The sequence below is a fragment of the Dendrobates tinctorius genome, unplaced genomic scaffold, assembly GCF_039654945.1.
Source record: "Dendrobates tinctorius isolate UK_male_01 unplaced genomic scaffold, ASM3965494v1 ptg000113l, whole genome shotgun sequence".
NCBI lineage: Eukaryota > Metazoa > Chordata > Amphibia > Anura > Dendrobatidae > Dendrobates > Dendrobates tinctorius.
This window is the reverse complement of record NW_027361781.1, coordinates 7,477,075-7,496,642: the sequence shown is the minus strand read 5'-3', so window position 1 is coordinate 7,496,642 and position 19,568 is coordinate 7,477,075. Positions and strand designations below refer to the sequence as shown.

At 40.3% G+C, this 19,568-nt stretch overlaps 1 protein-coding gene across 1 annotated transcript in view; it reads left to right on the top strand.

Annotated features, from left to right (window-relative positions):
- Window positions 1-18,591, top strand: part of PIK3C3 (phosphatidylinositol 3-kinase catalytic subunit type 3) — a 206,347-nt gene extending 187,756 nt beyond the window's left edge. The window contains exons 24-25 of the mRNA XM_073589786.1: window positions 3,521-3,646; window positions 17,700-18,591. Coding sequence (XP_073445887.1) covers window positions 3,521-3,646; window positions 17,700-17,714 — 141 coding nt within the window. The 3' untranslated portion in view covers window positions 17,715-18,591. The remainder of the gene's footprint in view (window positions 1-3,520; window positions 3,647-17,699) is intronic.
- The last annotated feature ends 977 nt before the right edge of the window (window positions 18,592-19,568 follow it).

Here is a 19,568-nt window from a genome sequence, read left to right as displayed (position 1 = left end):
CGTCGGAAGGTGAGAATAACTATATTTTTTATTTTGATTCTATTTTTTACAGCGATGGCCAGCGATGCCGGGCGCTCGGCATCGCTGTGCTGATGATCGCTGGTGAAGCTGTCTGTGTGACAGCTCACCAGCGATCCTGACACCTTGATATCGGTGTCGGGATCGCTGGTAAGTCGCTTAGTGTGACGGGTAACCAGCATTAGTGTATGGACTTGTTGCTTTGTGTTTTACATTGTGCCGGTAAAGGCTGTATGTGAGTTTACTGTGATATGGTTTATGAGGATTGAAATAAATCAACCGAACTTTAAGTAGAAATTGTTCCTGTGATTCCATAGATTGCTCCCAAGTGAGTAGCATTTTTTACAGTAGATATAGAGGAATAGCTGGTGAATGGTCCCTTGTTGAAAAGGTTATCTTTAAAGACTTAGGATTAAGCTCTGAACATACTATACATATGTGACATAATTGGAAAGTTTGCCGTAATTGGATGACTGAAATTGGATCAACTTATACTGGTTTTACATTGCTATTATGCAGTTGCATGATGACTTCCTGATTACAGCAGTAAGACCTGGCTATATTATACTACCTACTATAGACAACATTAAAATAGCTATATTACTGCCTTGTATCTACAAAAATATAATCTACCACCTATACAAAAAATATAGCTACTATACTACTGCCCACATGTATAAAATTATAACTACTATAATACTGCTCCTATGTACAAGACTATAACTACTATACTACTGCCTCTATATACAAGAAGAATATAACTACTATAATACGGCCCCTATGTACAAGAAGAATATAACTACTATAATATGGCCCCTATGTACAAGAATATAACTACTATAATACTACTCCTATGTACAAGAATATAACTACTATAATACTGCCCCTATGTACAAGAATATAACTACTATAATACTGCCCCTATATACAAGAATATAACTACTATAATACTGCCCCCTATGTACAAGAATATACTATAATACTGCCTCCTATGTACAAGAATATAACTACTATAATTCTGCCCCTATGTACAAGAATATTACTACTATAATACTGCTCCTATATACAAGAATATAACTACTATAATACTGCCCCCTATGTACAAGAATATAACTACTATAATACTGCCCCCTATGTACAAGAATATAACTTCTATAATACTCGCCTTATGTAAAAGAATATAACTACTATAATACTGCTCCTATGTACAAGAATATAACTACTATAATACTGCCCCTATGTACAAGAATATAACTACTATAATACTGTCCCTATGTACAAGAATATAACTACTATAATACTGTCCCTATGTACAAGAATATAACTACTATAATACTGTCCCTATGTACAAGAATATAACTACTATAATACTGTCCCTATGTACAAGAATATAACTACCATAATACTGTCCCTATGTACAAGAATATAACTACTATAACACTGCCTCTATGTACAAGAATATAACTACTATAATACTGCTCCTATGTACAAGAATATAACTACTATAATACTGCTCCTATGTACAAGAATATAACTACTATAATACTGTCCCTATGTACAAGAATATAACTACTATAATACTGTCCCTATGTACAAGAATATAACTACCATAATACTGCCTCCTATGTACAAGAATATAACTACTATAATACTGCCCCTATGTACAAGAATATAACTACTATAATACTGTCCCTATGTACAAGAATATAACTACCATAATACTGTCCCTATGTACAAGAATATAACTACCATAATACTGTCCCTATGTACAAGAATATAACTACTATAACACTGCCTCTATGTACAAGAATATAACTACTATAATACTGTCCCTATGTACAAGAATATAACTACTATAATACTGTCCCTATGTACAAGAATATAACTACCATAATACTGCCTCCTATGTACAAGAATATAACTACTATAATACTGCCCCTATGTACAAGAATATAACTACTATAATACTGTCCCGATGTGCAAGAATATAACTACTATAATACTGTCCCTATGTACAAGAATATAACTACCATAATACTGTCCCTATGTACAAGAATATAACTACTATAACACTGCCTCTATGTACAAGAATATAACTACTATAATACTGCTCCTATGTACAAGAATATAACTACCATAATACTGCCTCCTATGTACAAGAATATAACTACTATAATACTGCCCCTATGTACAAGAATATAACTACTATAATACTGCTATGTACAAGAATATAACTACTATAATACTGCTCCTATGTACAAGAATATAACTACTATAATACTGTCCCTATGTACAAGAATATAACTACCATAATACTGTCCCTATGTACAAGAATATAACTACTATAACACTGCCTCTATGTACAAGAATATAACTACTATAATACTGTCCCTATGTACAAGAATATAACTACTATAATACTGCTCCTATGTACAAGAATATAACTACTATAATACTGTCCCTATGTACAAGAATATAACTACTATATTGTCCCTATGTACAAGAATATAACTACCATAATACTGCCTCCTATGTACAAGAATATAACTACTATAATACTGTCCCTATGTACAAGAATATAACTACTATAACACTGCCTCTATGTACAAGAATATAACTACTATAATACTGTCCCTATGTACAAGAATATAACTACTATAATACTGCTCCTATGTACAAGAATATAACTACTATAATACTGCTCCTATGTACAAGAATATAACTACTATAATACTGTCCCTATGTACAAGAATATAACTACTATAATATTGTCCCTATGTACAAGAATATAACTACCATAATACTGCCTCCTATGTACAAGAATATAACTACTATAATACTGCCCCTATGTACAAGAATATAACTACTATAATACTGCTATGTACAAGAATATAACTACTATAATACTGCTCCTATGTACAAGAATATAACTACTATAATACTGCCTCCTATGTTCAAGAATATAACTACTATAATACTGCTCTCTATGTACAAGAATATAACTACTATAATACTGCTCCTATGTACAAGAATATAACTACTATAATACTGCTCCTATGTACAAGAATATAACTACTATAATACTGCCTCCTATGTTCAAGAATATAACTACTATAATACTGCTCTCTATGTACAAGAATATAACTACTATAATACTGCTCCTATGTACAAGAATATAACTACTATAATACTGCCTCCTATGTACAAGAATATAACTTCTATAATACTGCTCCACATATACAAGAACGTAACTACTATAATATTCCCTCCTGAATGATATGTAGTAGGTATTCCTGTTCCTGGCTCCTCGCTGTAGTGTTTCCTTATGTATTGTGTAATATGCTGTATGATCTGCTCAGTTGCTCGTCTCCCCAGTCTGGTTTTATCTGACAGCTCTGCTCCTTTTTCCATCAGTCTATCCGAGGTGCTGACGTCCCTGTTGCTGTTTTTCTGCAGCAGTTCTTAACGTGTCATTTATTTTCGCGCTCTCGTCCTCCTCCAGGTGCAGGATAAATTTAGATTGGATCTGTCTGACGAGGAAGCCGTGCATTACATGCAGACGCTCATCGATGACAGCGTCAACGCGCTCTTTGCAGCTGTGGTAGAACAGATACACAAGTTCGCTCAGGTAAGAGATCGCCCTGCGCTGCCGCTTCTTCTCGACTCATTAGAGGGTTTTTTTTTTCTTCTCCCGCCTGCACTAAGTTAACATTGACAGAGACAGATTGGCTCCTTTCCCGCTCATTCCCATCGCCTGCAGCACGTTCTCATTATCCAGTTTATCATTGACTGCTGTAGTACTACAAGTTCCAGCAAGTCTACTTATAAATCTATCCCATTTATACATAATATAAACAGTGCTAGACAAGGCGTTCGTCGTAGATGTGTTTATATAAACAAAGAAAAGGATTCACATCAGCTCCCGCTAATTATTCCTGGACAGGGTACACGGACAGTATCCAAGGGCTGTCTCCCAGGTAGGAACAGATATGTAGAACCACAAGTACCAGCAACAGCTATGAACAATATTTTATCAAAACTTAGTATATTATTCCTTTGAAAATTAATTCTAAACTGGAAAGACTGGGTTTGCGCGTTTCGAGCACTAAGGTTCTTAATCCTGCGAGTAAAAGCTATAGTGCTTGGAACGCGTAAGCCGAGTGCTTCTACTTTAATTCCAAGTATATAATCAATAGATGAAGCTTTTATAAAATGTTTTTCACCGCAGTCATTACTCGTAGATGGCTGCAAAAGAATATTACACATGGCAGTGGCGTGTCCCATCTGGGCACACAAGGGTCATATAGGTTCCGAGACACGCGTCGTCTTTCCGTAGGTCGTGTCTGCTTCTGCTGCTCAGCTCCATTGACCTGAATTTGTCACAGATGCAATACCAGTCACAACCTGTGGCCACGTGCGGCGCTCTTTTAGAAGAAAGAAGCCTTTTTATTTCCCTAACACTGTACAATCCATTTAAAAATTGTTTTAGTGATCCCCTGATGTAAGGCTAGTATTCCATGTGTACCGCACTGCGCAATATGTTGGTGCCATATGACTAAAGGTTTGTATTACCCAGGGAGATCATAAAAAGAATACATGAATAGCATGTTCACTTATAGGTCGAACTCGCTGAGCTTATGTCTACTTTAAGCCTTAAAACTATGAAATTTGGAAGAGGCAAGAAATGAAAATGTTACATTTCCGGGCTGGTTGGTGCTGTCTGCAAATGATAGAAGCAGCTTGTATGTAGCCAATAACTTCCTCTTAGTTCACTCAGCTTTGCCTTAAAGAAAATCTGTCACCAGATTTTATAATACAAACTACGTACACTATTAAATGGATCTGGTGAGGCTGGTGTACTTACTTTGAAAGTCAATGTCAGATTAGTGTTCTAATCCCTTATTAAAGAGTAACTCTTATCGCTTCCCACCTGTTCTGATTGACAATGCCTGTCTGTCGTGGTAAATATACGCCCATCTAGCCTCAATGTCCCTCCTCCCTGCTTTTTTTTGGAACCTCACACTGCTCAGTACAATCTGCAGTTGTCAGGCTGGGTGGGTGCAGCCTAAATACATTTGGGCTCATAAGCTCCTCACTTTTTAACTAGGCTTCTAAAATGCTCATCTTAGTACCAGGACTATACACCCATTCTGGCAGGGACTTTTTTTTTTTTTCAAAGTACCCACTCCAGCCCCATCAGGTCTATGATATATTATTTAATAGTGTAATCTGGTGACAAATCTTTCAGAAGACCCTGTAATGTGTATTATCTGAGTTACTGGCTGAGGTTGACACCTCTGATGTCTATCATTTGCAGCAGCATAGCAGAGTCCCCTGTCTGGGTTCAAATCAACATCCATGGCACCCATAGAAGCCTGATAGGATATCGGTGAGGATCTTGACTCCGGACTCTTAGAAAGTGACAAATATGGATCTGACAAAGCAACCGAATGGGGTCTGCAGCCCCGAATCTTTCAGTAGTGCAGCCTCAGCCTGTAACGTCAAGCTCCTGGACCTGTGCGGACGGTAGCCCGCGTCACACGAATGTTCACTGCACCGGTTTTACCGCCAGTAAACTTGTTTTTTTTTTTCAAGGGATTATTATTATCCTCTGCTTAGATGCAGCAAAATTGTGGGCTGACTGCAAAAAAAAAAAGGGGGGACTGGTCCACTTTTGGGGGCATTCGTCTGTTTAAGCTCAAATGCATATGTCAGGGGCTAAAAATAATTGTTGCTTTTGGGATTAATATTTGGCATCGTTTGCCTTCTACAACCTCTGTACCGTCCATTGGAGAATACATCAAAGAGCTGGGTCTCATAGTCAAACGTGAAAGTTTGTAGCATCCGTATCTGTCACTTTCTGAGCTGATTTATGTACATAAACCACATCAAAGTCAAATGTGCAAGGTAACAGGGTAAAAGCCAAATGCTGCAAACATTTTAATGAAACCTAACTGCAGAAATTTTTTATTTTTTTTTTTTAGCCCCCAAATACATGCATCTGATAAAGGGAATCTGTGAGTAGAAACAACCCTCTTAAGCCGTCTCTATGGGCATGCGGGTCATAGGAAGCGGAATGAACTGATACCCTGATATATGGAATTCGGGGAAGGGTTCCTGAGAAATCCACATTTCAAATGAGCGGAAAAGTTCTCTGTTCCTGAGTAGGATCTTACCTAAATTTTGCTTCCGGAGACCCTTTCAGCTCATCATTATACTCCACTTCCTATAGACGTCTTAGTCGGTTTAATCCTACTGACAGATACTCTTTAAGGAAGAGGGGGAAAAAACTGTTTCTCTTTAATATTTATTTAAAGGGACTCTGCAGTATTTTACCCCCAAAACTATATTTACATGAAGCTGTTTCAAAGATGAGCCCAGCAATACCCTCACATGTTCCTCCGTAAGGCCTCATTCCGACTTCCGATGTACAAGTACGATCTGTGGTTTTTATGGATCGCACTTGTACCTTTGATCGTCTGTGGGGCCATTCACATGTCCATGATCTCTCCCTCGGCCCGGGCCACACAGAATCGTGGAAACCTATCCGATTTTAATCCGGAATCGGCAATGTAAGTCTATGGGTCCGTGAAAACATTGGACAGCACTCTGATGGCATCAGTGTTGTCCGATTTTCATGGACTGTCAGAAAGGAGAAGGTAGAGAAACTTTTTTTTATTTTTTTAAGTTTCTAGGTACTAAGATACAGGAAAGATATATATCTTTGTACCGTGTTAGCCAGTAGATAGAAGAATATTCAGAATTGAGAGTCCTCAGTGGTTGATACCTTTTAATGGCTAACTGAAAAGATGGTAACAAATTGCAAGCTTTTGAGACTACGCAGGTCTCTTCATCAGGTCTAGCCATCAACCACTGAGGACTCTCAATTCTAAATATTCTTTTAGGTACTAAGAAAAACTCATGGTGCTCTGACCAAACTCCGACCAAAAAAAAATCAGTCCATTTTCCTTGTGAAAATTCAGACATGTGAATGAAGCCGTACTGAGAAATCGGCATTTAAATTGATGTGCCAAATGAGCCTGAAGGAGTATTTGGCGATCAGAAGCCTCTGTCACTCCAGCTCTATTCCCCACCCAGATCCACCTCCTTTAATTGATTGATTGCTCCTTTGCCAGAAGTTGAGTTTGTCATTAAATGGGCCGTTAGCCTAAACTTATGGAGCTTAAAGGAATTGTTCATTTGGCACATTTAGGCTGGGTTCACACGTAGCGGAATTCCCTTCCACGGGAAAATTGCATTTTAAATTCCTGCGATTTTCCCACGGAAAAACTAGCGATTTGCAAGCGTAATTAGCTTGCAGAATGCTAGTGTTTTCCAAGCGATCTGTAGCATTGCTCGGAGAACTGATTGACAGGTTGGTCACACTCGTCAAACATAGTGTTTGACTAGTGTGATCAACTTTTTACTATTGAGGCTGCCTATGCGGCATCAGTAGTAGAAAGATCTAATGTTAAAAATAATAAAAAATTGGGTTATATTCACCTTCCGACGTCCCCAGGCCTCCGCGATGCTCTGGCAGGTCCCATTCCCAGCGATGCATTGTGAACGCAGCCTTACTGTTCATCACTCTCTGAATGGGGTAATTGATGGGCATCCAGCACGGGAGGTCGGGGGCGGAGAGTCCTTTGTAATCCTGCGGGTCTAAGCCATAGTCCACTTGTATAATGCGTGCAAGGACCGTCATTTCCAGCACTTCATCCATCCATCACCTTCATATGACCATTAAATTTTATTACGGATCCAAAGCTTAATTTCACCCCGGACGTACAGCAATTACTGAGCGAGCGGTAGATCCTTTAATATCTAGAACCGCTCACGTCATTCACCAGTGCCACGACTCGCCGCTCGGATCCTGAGCAGAATATTAATGCGCTAAATAACCGATATCCTCCCATAAGAGGCTGGCGGGCGGCAGGATCTTGTTTATTTCTTTCTGTCATTTTAATGATTTGTTTTGTTGTAATTATTAGACGCGGCGAAGAAGAAGCCTCGTCACAACATAATTAGATTCCGCAATTCACTTTCTGTTGGTTTAATTAGTGAATGTGGGTTTTCTGTAATGACGAGTTGTCGGTAAGTCATCACTTAGAGGAAGAGGCTGCATTTGATGTACGAGATGAACAAATTTATTCTGGGAAATGGGAAATTTACAGCCCATCACCACCATCTTAATAGAAATGTAGGGACGGCGGGCCACCAAGCAACTGCCGCCTTAACTAAATTGGAGATTTTCCTCCATCCAGTGGGCAGTGAAAACGTCTTCATGATTCCCTATCTCCAGAACATGTTTTTAAGCCAAAAATTATTTTAAAAAAATTTAAAAATTTGTATTCTCCCTCCTTATGGGTTATGGGCCACACTTCTAAATATGTTTCGCAAGATGACCCTAAATTATGCCCTTGAACCGGGAAGACCTCAAATAAATGCAGTCCTCGTCATAAGACCCCATCTGTGTATTTTGACCTACATACTGTGCCACAGCTTCACGCAATGATTGTCCTTAATTCTCATTGGAATGTGCACTGTAGATTCAGACTGAAGGCGGCAAAACCACAAAGGTACACACACACACACACACACACACACACACTTTCCTCTGATGACAGTTTTACATCCTTTTCGTAAAGTGTAAGTAATCATCAGGTGTGCTTTGCAGAGGCACTGTTGATACACCTAATCTATACAATGCTGAGCCCTATACCACAACTGTTCCAAGCCGGAATATGTCAAGAATCTCTCATCTGAGTAACGAGAAATGACAGTATATCATTACTTTCAAGACATGAATGTCAGCCAATCTTGAAAACTGCTAGAACCTTGAAGGTATCCTTAAGAACATTAATGAGAGTTGGGAAAAGTTGCTATTGGCTAGATTGTTTGGGCAACAGCTTACTAATGTGTGTGGGATCTTAAGACAATGGCAGGAGCATTACATACTAAGAAGTGAAGGAAAGGAAGTTCATGCACTTATAGTGCTGGCAGAATGCCGATGAAGAGAAAATGCTCACTGAAAAAACTGGATGGGAAGTTAAGCCGTGTTAACATTGTGTATTGGATGAGAGCAGCAAGACCCTTGTCATTCTTGTGTAATAGTGCAGGCACGTCTAAAATTTAATGTCTGAATGCTGTTTAATCGTTAAGTCACAAATTTCTTTCCATCCTATAGTTGTTGTTTTTTTGCAGACTGAAGGCAGATAACTTTACCGCCTCCAAAAATTAGAGGCGAACGGATGGAGAGTTCAGTTTCTGCCAATAAGGCTCCCCCCTCCCCCCCCCCATACTCCTTCAATAATTACTCTGCCAAGGCTTTGTTAGAGCATTGGCATCCAGTCTGTAGTGCATTTTCCTTTGCCCATATGCGCTAGATTGCAGCTCAGGATATAGTACAATCATAAAATCTGCAATCAAGACTGCGAGAGAGCCGGAGGAGGCAGCCAGTCGGTACATGACAAATCTGCCTAAACGTGTGCTGTGTGGACTGTTGTGTGGCAGCGTGACAGCTTACCCATTACTACTTTCTTCAGCCCCGTTTTATTGCTTTTAATTTTTGAGCTACTTTCAGTGACTGCAGGAATCCTTTTTTTTATTTTTTATTTTTTTTTTATATATTTAGCCAAATAAAATTGAAAAATTAGGTCATGAAAGGAAATGTACGTTCCATACTCAGAAATAAGAGTGTTTTCTGAATGTTTTACTGTGAAAATTAGAAAGCACTTCTTGCAGGTAAAAATGTCATTTTTTTGCCTTTGAAATTTTATGTATTTTTTTTTATAAAGCTTGAAGTGTAAAGATTTAAAAAGTGACAACTTTTGTTGAAATTTTTTTTATATATAAATTGTGAGCCCTTTAATTTTTTGCGGGTCATTGGGGTTCTGCATGCTGCTCTTGAGCTGCGCAATATTGCAATAATGGTACTTATTTTGGAAATTATTTTATTTAGTTTTGCTAGTTACTAAAGAGTTGTCAAACTTTTTTTTTTTTTTTTTACTTTGTTCATCTTTTTAACTGAAATATATTTAACCATTGTTAGTGTATGTATTTTTCTTCACATTAAGGAGATTGTTGGCACCAGTTGTCCCACAATGAAAATGATACCTTTTTCATAGCGATCCGATGTGCCAGTCATGAGAAGTCTAGCATAAAAGTGAGAGTTTAGCAAATCTTGGGAAATTATATTCGAAAAGATACTCATTTTAAGGGGAAAATTCGATTTGTTTCCAATAATTTGGCTACAAATTGAATCGGTCAAGAAGAGATTTTTTTTTAAAAGAAAAAAAAGATATTATGCTCTAATCAACCCCTTCTGTACTTGTCCCACCACCTCTGGTTTTCTGATCTGCTATTCTACCTTCTGGCCCTCTATCTACCTTCTGGCTGAGTCTCCCATTCATTGAGCCCCATGTCAGTGAAGTGACGGCATGAGAAGTGAATAGAAGATGCGTCCAGAAGGAAAAGAGAATCCTAGAATGTTAGAGTTGGAAGGAACCTCCAGGGTCATCGTGTCCAACCACCTGCAGGATTCACTAAACCATCTCAGACAGATGTCTGTCCTGGGTTTTGAGTTGAGAAGACATAAGATAGTGAACAGAAGACCTGACTGGAAGGAAGAGAGAAGATATAAGATGGTGAATAGAAGACCTGACCGCAAGGAAGAGAAAATACATAATATAGTGGAGAGAAGACTTAAGATAGTGAATAGAAGAGAGAAAATCTAAGAGAATAGAAGACCTGATCGGAAGGAAGAGCTAAGACATAAGATAGTGGAGTAAAGACCTGACCGGAAGGAAGACCTAAGAGAGTGAATAGAATACCTGACCGGAAAGGAAAGAGAAGATATAATATGGTGAACGGAAGACCTGACCAGAAGGAAGAGAGAAGATATGATATGGTGACTAGAAGACCTGACTTGAAGGAAGAGAGAAGACCTAGGATAATGAATAGAAGACCTGACTGGAAGGAAGAGAGAAGACCTAGGATAATGAATAGAAGACCTTACCGGAAGGAAGAGAGAAGATATAAGATAGTGGAGAGAAGACCTGACCGGAAGGAAGAGAGAAGACGTAAGATAGTGGAGAGAAGACCTGACCGGAAGGAAGAGAGAAGATAGTGAATAGAAGACCTGACTGGAAGGAAGACAGAAGACCTTGGATAGTGAATAGAAGACCTGACTGGAAGGAAGACAGAAGACATAAGATAGTGAATAGAAGACCTGACTGGAAGGAAGAGAGAAGACCTAGGATAGTAAATAGAAGACCTGACCGGAAGGAAGACAGAAGACCTTGGATAGTGAATAGAAGACCTGACTGGAAGGAAGACAGAAGACCTTGGATAGTAAATAGAAGACCTTACCGGAAGGAAGAGAGAAGATATAAGATGGTGAATAGAAGACATAAGATAGTGGAGAGAAGACCTGACCGGAAGGAAGAGAGAAGCTATAAGATGGTGAATTGAAGACTTGACTGGAAGGAAGAGAGAAGACCTAAGGTAGTGAATAAAAGGAGGGCGGAGAAGAGGTTAGCATAAGATTTCTGTTCACAACCTCCATCCAGCCCACTATGATCCGACAATTGGTGGTCATGCAGCTGCCACTTTGCTGGATGTTTCCAAAGCGAATATTAAAGAAAAAAAAAAATCATATTCTGAATGTTGCCTTATAAAATTCAAGGTGAATTGGAGGTGCCTCAAGTGATTTGCTTATCTTTATTAGAAGCCGTATGGAAATCAGGCAGAAGGTGCACTTGGGGCGTGGTAATGCCGTCCAGGGAGGAGCAGCTCAGCTTCCATCACTTGTTGTCAGCGGTGGATCCCATGTTATCAGCCTCCAGCTTTACAACAGAAGCGTCGCCTTGCAATGTTGCCTCCGATGATGAGCCTGGCTCTGACCCCATCCTCGGTGCACACTGCACAAAACAAGAACGTACAGGAAGCGTCAGTCTGTTGTGAGAGCTCTGGGGGAAATCTGCAATAATTCAGGATTTGTTTTTAGCATAAATAGCAAGGACTGTTAAACATCCCCAGAAAATTCTTGTTCTCGTTATATAAAGAAAATCTCCTTTTCTGGCCGCAGATTCCAAGTTTCACTTCCACATGAATGATGCATTACTCTAACAATCACTCTTCACCTCCTGATTTTCCTGCCCTGGGCGGGTAGGTATAAATGACAGCTCCCGTGAGGACAGTTTTCATCTGATACCGTGTTTGTCTGCTCCTCTAGATAAACCCAGTAATGGCTTCAGTAGAAAAAAAATAAAACAAAATGACCTTTTAGAGAGGATCTGATTTTCTTATCTGTTTTAGGAGGACACAGTTGATCTGCTATTATGTTGAAGGGTACAAAGGTCTAGTTTAGCAAAGTTCAGAGAAATATCTGCCCTCGGGGGATTAGAAATGGATCTTGTGCAGTTGAGGGGTCACTTAGTCCATTATCAGAGGATTTTTGGGCTTTTACGTCCATAGTACTACAAATAACTTCTGTAACGTTGTGTCTTACATCACACATCTCCTGCAGAAATGCCCAATATCAAATCTTTTGTAAAATTAAGTCACTATTGCCCTATTTAAATGGGACTTTAAAACCCCCATTCTTGATATTGGTGGAGGATTTTAGGAGTCAAATTCCCAGCGATTACAAATTTATCATCAGTCCTGTGTATGATAAATGTAGTTTAGCTGAAAGTATAGATAAAAGATGGAGCATGACTTTAAAGTGAATCTGTCATCATGGCCTCGCTACCGTACACCTTTTAAGTGTAGCATGAGGTTGGCACCCTGATTCCAGCTATGTCACTTATTGGGCTGCTTGCTGTAGTTTTGCTAGATTCACAGTTTTATCTGCTGCAGATCTACCACTTCTCGGACTGCTAAGCTCTGTATAACCCCACCCCTCAACACCACTGATGTGTAGCGGTCTGTGTACCCTGTGCATAGGCATAAAGCTGCCAATCAGTCATGTGGGCGTGGTTGGACTACATGGCAGCAGGTTTACTAGTCCTCTAGTGATAATCTGCTGATAAAATAGGGATTTTATCAAAACTAAAGCAGGTAGTCTAGTAAGTATCTGCCACTACAGCATGCTGTTCTCAGATTAGGTGTCAAGAAGCTGATGATACTCAGATCGTTTTTTTTTCACTGACATCTGAATGAGGCCTATGTAGGACTAAGTTATTTTTTTTTCACTATGAGCCAAAAAAAACTAGCGGTTAGCAACTACCTTCCTGTTTTATCCAGCTCCGAAAAGTTACTGACGGCTCCTGCCGACAATTCAGCTTTATGTCAACTGAGAAGTTGAGATAAATGAAACCAAACTATGAAGTTCAGGGTTCGTACCAGACACCTAGTGACTAATAAAGCTTTTTTGAAAGGCTGAAGCACAGCAAATGGATGCAGCATTTCTGGGGCGGCTGAGGGCTGGTCTTATTAGGATGGGAAGGGGCCCATTCATATCAGCCTCCAGCTGTTTGCTTTGCTTTAGCTGGCTATTAAAAATAGGGGAAACTCACAATTTTTTTTTTAGGGTCCCCCCATTAATGACCAGGCATGCAAAGCAGACAGCTGGGTGCCAATCTTGAAGCTGTGTGGATATTGGCCCTTTCCTATATTGAGACCAGCTGTGTGCTTCCCCTTGGCTAGTTATAAAAATAGGGAGTGCCCCACATTTTTATTTTTTTTATTTATTAACAGGTACATTAAAATTCACACGCAAGGCACTGCTCCACTTGGATCTCTGCCTCCAGGTTCAAGATTTTTTTTTTTTAATTTTAAGTCCTTTTACTATCCACAATGGTTTGCAGGGCAATTGTCTTGCTCTTACCCCCATTTTGGTTCCTTTTGCAGCTCCCTAGCCCTTACCATGACCATTTTACAGCACCGAAGTTCGCACCCCCCAGTGACTTATATAGGGTTCGGGTACCCGAATCAAACTTTTTTTCTCAAGTTTGGTCAAACCCCAATATCCGTGGGTCAGCTAAACCTTACAGAGCAGAAAAGGCGTAGTGCAGCCACTTAGAGAATGAATGGATCAGTGGTCGAGTCGTACGTGCCGCTCCATTCTAATCGGGATAAAAGTTGCACATTCTGCAGTTCGGTGCAGGTCCAAGCAGTCAGTCCCCCAGCAATCAATAACTTATCATTTATCCTTTGGCCACACTCACACGTTTAGTATTTGGTCTGTATTTTACATCAGTATTTGTGAGCCAAAACCGGGAGTGGACCAATCAGAGGAAAAGTATAATAGAAACACATCACCACTGAAGCAGAATACTGACCAAATACTGAATGTGGGAACGTGGCCTTAGGATAGGTGATTACTTGTTTCCACCGTGGAACGCAGAATTGCATATTTGTCACTGTGTAATAGTCACAGGACAGGGAGGGGTTAAACGTCCAAGTCTTTGATCTCTATTGGAAGTCAAGAATCTTTCACCTATACCAAAGCAAATAATACCACATACAAGAAACAAATACCGCCACACCGTGACCAGACTACATATTAACACCACTCAGTGACCAAATATTACCACATACAGGGGAATATATACCGTCACACCATGACCAGATCACATATTACCACCACATGGTGACTGAATAATACCACATACAAAGGAGAAATACCACATATTACCATCACATAGTGGCCGAATACTACAATACTGATCATTAATAAAAAAATAAAAACACACAATAATAATGATATTAATATTACCAATGGTGACGACATGCATGGAAACTCTGCATATAGTTTATTGTACAGATAATACAGTGACATTGTACGCAGGAGCGCTGTATATAGTATAGTTTCAGTGTACAGGTAATGCAGTGAACACCAGTGACATTATACCCATGAGGTGTGTATATAGTGTCAGTGTACAGGTTATACAGTGACACCAGTGCCTTTATACACAGGAGCTCTGTTTATAGTGTATAGTGTACAGATAATACAGTGATCAACAGTGACATTATACATAGGAGCTCTGTATATAATGTCAGTTTAATGCAGTGATCACCAGTGACATTATACACATGTGGACAGTGTACAGGTAGTACAGTGACCACCAGTGCCATTATGCACAGGAGCTCTGTATATAGTGTACAGGTAATGGTGACACTATACACAGGAGCTCTTTATATAGTGTATTAGTGTCAGTGCCAGGTAACACACTGACTCACCAGTGACGTCAGTAGATGAAGTGATTCATCTTCACTTTTCTTCTTCATGCAGTGCAGACCACTATCACTTCTTCCAGCCAGGACTCATCTCTGCAGAAAATAAGGCCGTTATCTATAGCTGATTGCTTCCAGAGTACATTTCCACTTTTTCTCCAACATCAGATGAAGAAAAAAAAGTGACCTAGTGCTGCCCTGCACAATATCCTCAGTAATTTAAGGCAGTAATATATGTTCCCTGATTGGCCTCTGCAGTAATTATGTCCCCACTTGCCCACCATAAACCAATAATCTATGTTCCTCATCCTGACCCCCATACAGCAATGAGATCACCCTTTTATTTAATAAGGTCCCAGAACCTGGGCCCCTTTACTTAATGTTCCCCTCCTGGGCCCCTATGTTATCCCCATCCTAGACACCTATGTCCACTTTAATAATGTCTCCATCCTGGGCCCCTTTCATTAAGAAATGGCTCCTTCCGGTAATGGCCTCATTGTGGGCCCCTTCCGGGAATAATGTGCCCATCCTAGGTCCCTATGTCGCCCTGTCCTGGGGACCTATGTCCACTTTAATAATGTCCCCATCGCAAGCACCTATGTCAGTCCCAATCTCCACTACCCTGCCCAATCACGGGCGGGAGTAAGATTCTTCTCCCCTTTCCTGTGCTCCACCGGCATCCTTTTGTGGCTTTATATTTGGCGTTGTCATTAAAATTGCCGCCAACTGCAGCTGTGACAGAGCGCTCTGCTCACATAGCATGGAAAAAACGCCAGCCTATCAAAGGCTGCAGGCGCCAGTGTGCGGCTTCTGATAGGCCACAAGCCACTTAATGTCAATGCTATGTGACGTTGGCATGCAGCCTGTCAAAGAGCAGAGCGCCCTGTCCCAGCTGCATCAGCGTTCTTCTTGATATGTGCTATCGCCAGCGCCGGCTTCAGGTTTTCGTGGGCCCCAGGCGAAAAAGTCTCAGACCCTTAAACATATACCACGATAGACAGATAAGAAATATTGGTATAGTGCATTGCCAAATATTTCATTTACTACTTACATTACATGACTGATATACTGTATATGGTAAATTCTATAATAGCTAAGAAGCCAGCGAATCCTCACAGCACACAGTTACTGCAGAGTTATCATTTTAGACTGGACATTATAGTCCTCTATGCAGTATTATGGGAACCACATGGTCCTCCATACAGAATTATGGCCACCATATGGTCCTCCATACAGAATTATGGCCACCATATGGTCCTCCATACAGAATTATGGCCACCACATGGTCCTCCATACAGAATTATGGCCACCACATGGTCCTCCATACAGAATTATGGCCACCACATGGTCCGTACAGAATTATGGCCACCACATGGTCCTGCATACAGAATTATGGCCACCACATGGCCCTCCGTACAGAATTATGGCCACCACATGGCCCTCCGTACAGAATTATGGCCACCACATGGCCCTCCGTACAGAATTATGGCCACCACATGGTCCTCCGTACAGAATTATGGCCACCACATGGTCCTCCATACAGAATTATGGCCACTTGCCTACTCCTCCATACAGAATTATACCACCGCCTAGCCCTCCATACAGAATTATGGCCACCACTTAGTCCTCCATACAGAATTATGGACACCACATAGTCCTGACATGTCAGAGTCGGAAGACACTGGAGCTTCAGCGATCGGGAGAGGTATTTGTAGTGAGGGGGCACCCCATAGCATGCCGGAGTCCCCAACGGCAAGTGGGCCCCCGTTCGCCCAAGGCCTGAGCACTTGCCTGGGTGTGGCAGGTAGTGATGCCGGCCTTGGTCATCACAGCGGGTCAAGTCAGCATGCGCGCCCCTGCCTCCAGCACTTTTAAAGGGCCCGTGTCCCTAAAACCTTTTTTTTTTTTTTTCTTTTCGTCTTCTCTCTCTCGGGCGGCAGTCCGACCGGGTATTTCACCAATAACCCCGCCAGGCCAATCCGACTCTGTTAGCAACTACCTGCCTATTAGTTCTTAGGCCCACAGTAAAAAAAATATGGTCCCTGATAATCCTTTTAAGATGCATCTAGAGGAGCAGATTTCTGCCCATAGGTGAGCACGGATTCTTTATACAAGTCGAACTGCACTTGTTAATGAGCATAAAGCCGATTTCTCATGCATCGTTTGCCACCTTTAATTGTACCTAAGTGGCAGTCTTACATAAATTCAGTATATTAATGATACATGGCACTGTGATCTGTGTAATTAATCTCTGTGTATTCTCAAACCAGGTAGTATTATACAGAAAGGAAAAAAAAATTCCGGTTACACGACCGTATAAATCACACATTAAATTGCATGTCTCAAAAGCTTCCTTCGGAAAAGGTCAATAAATGAATTTCCATTTCGGATTATTTAAGCTCTTTAAAATTGAGACTAGAAGTCATTTACAGCCTATTTGTGGAGGTAATGGATGATCATTTCCTGAATTTTTATTTATTCTTTTTTCTCTTTTTTCACAGTACTGGAGAAGATAGAGGCAAATATTGTCTGCTCGGAACTCAAAGCATCCAGATCTAGAAGAAAAATGATTAAAAAGAAAAACCCAGCAATGTCATGTCAGACTATGGAGTTACTGTCCAGTGCGTTGGAGCAGAATAGAGGAACAGTCGCTCAACGCTTATATACAGCATCGGACTTGTGCAGAGAGATCCGTCTATCCTGCCGGAGAGAATGAGCAGGAGAAATATTGAAGTTATTTACGATCAATTCCAGACATAAAACCGAGACAGATGCAAAAGGAATCATTGTAAATTTAAAAAGAAAAATACTTTTTTTGTTTTAATGTTTTTTGTTTTTTTTATACGCATTATTTTCTTCCCACTCAACAACCGTAATGATCGGCTCAGCTCATCCCGGGCAGTAGTGATGATATCCTAAGATAATTTACAGTATGACCCATCGAGATCACTTTTCCGTTAATGGGCGCTATTAAATATTAACAAGTGGCGGTCGTAAAGCGGTAGAATGTGATGTTTATGTAAACAGGAAATATGCTGCCGCTATCGGGGAGCCATCCACGAGGACGACAGACGTCATAAATTCTGGATATTGTCCTAAAATGGTGTTCACTTCTCCGTTCGCTTTTATCCGAAGGAAAACAGAGTCCTACTAAAATGTGCATTTATTCTCTCAACATAACATTTGAACACTTCATTTCCGAGCGAGCGCAGAACACCCTATTTCTAGGCATTGCAAGAGAAATCGTAGGTAGCCAACTGTGGTCACTCCAGCTCTACAATCCGTGAATGCTGATATTGTGTCATCTGTACGGTGCAACTTTTCGCAATAGTATCTGCAATTAAAGGACTCTAACAAAAAACAAACAAAAATAATAAAACAAAACAAAAACTAGTGTATCTCTGTAATGGTTATTTCATAGCGCCGCTCCACCTAGAAACTGTAAATTCTCATCTTGTTGAACGGAGCACTCCCCTGCTGCTAGCGTCTTGCTTGCCAGTGGGTGGTGCACTCCTTAACTATTGATGATCGTTCCGCTGGTCTGAGCTAGTCAGCATCTGAGGAATCCAAGTTGCTCTCAAGTTGGCTGCATCCAGTGATCCCGTCAGCAGTTACAAGCTCTGTAGCAAAGGACTTCTTAGCACTGCTCTCCTTTCCTTGAAGATCGTCCACTGCTGGTAGACAGCTGAGGTGGCTGGTAACTTAGGGCAACAAGCAGTAAACAATACAAGTAAAATACCTCGGAGAAGATTTTTAAAATCAAGTAAATGTCCGAAGGTCTTCACAAGCACTTTGCAATTTTATCTATTGAAGAGAAGACAATCCCTTTTAAGATTAATTCATCATCTCTCCTGATATATCGGATTTACTAAATGTGTGAAACATCCTTAAAACATCAATTTTGTTGGTTTTTTTTCCTGTGATGTTCCATCAGTGTTCCTCCTGGAAATGTATAAGTAAATTGACAACTAGATCTTGCCATTCTCCTTTTCAGAGGAGGGGTGACCTAATGGAGTATGACACTATGTTAGTGCTAATGGGGTCGGGTCACTGTACTGACAAAAAGCGTCGTTTGGATAGTTTATGTATACCTTTCCTGGAAGAGTCACAGAAGGATGGCACAATGCAAAGTTTTACGAAAGAATGCTATGGAATTCATGGTAAATGCAAGTATGTACTTAAATGACCAAGTCGGGAATGGTGATCGGTCCTTATAAAATGTGCCATGGGCGTATAAAGATTTAATTCTATAATAGCTAAAGAAGTAACCATTTCCAAGCCGGTCCCCGAACTAACGCTTCCGCTCTCACAAACATACAGTCATCATTTAGCAAAGCTCCTAGAATAAGAACTATTCATCAGTGTTAAGC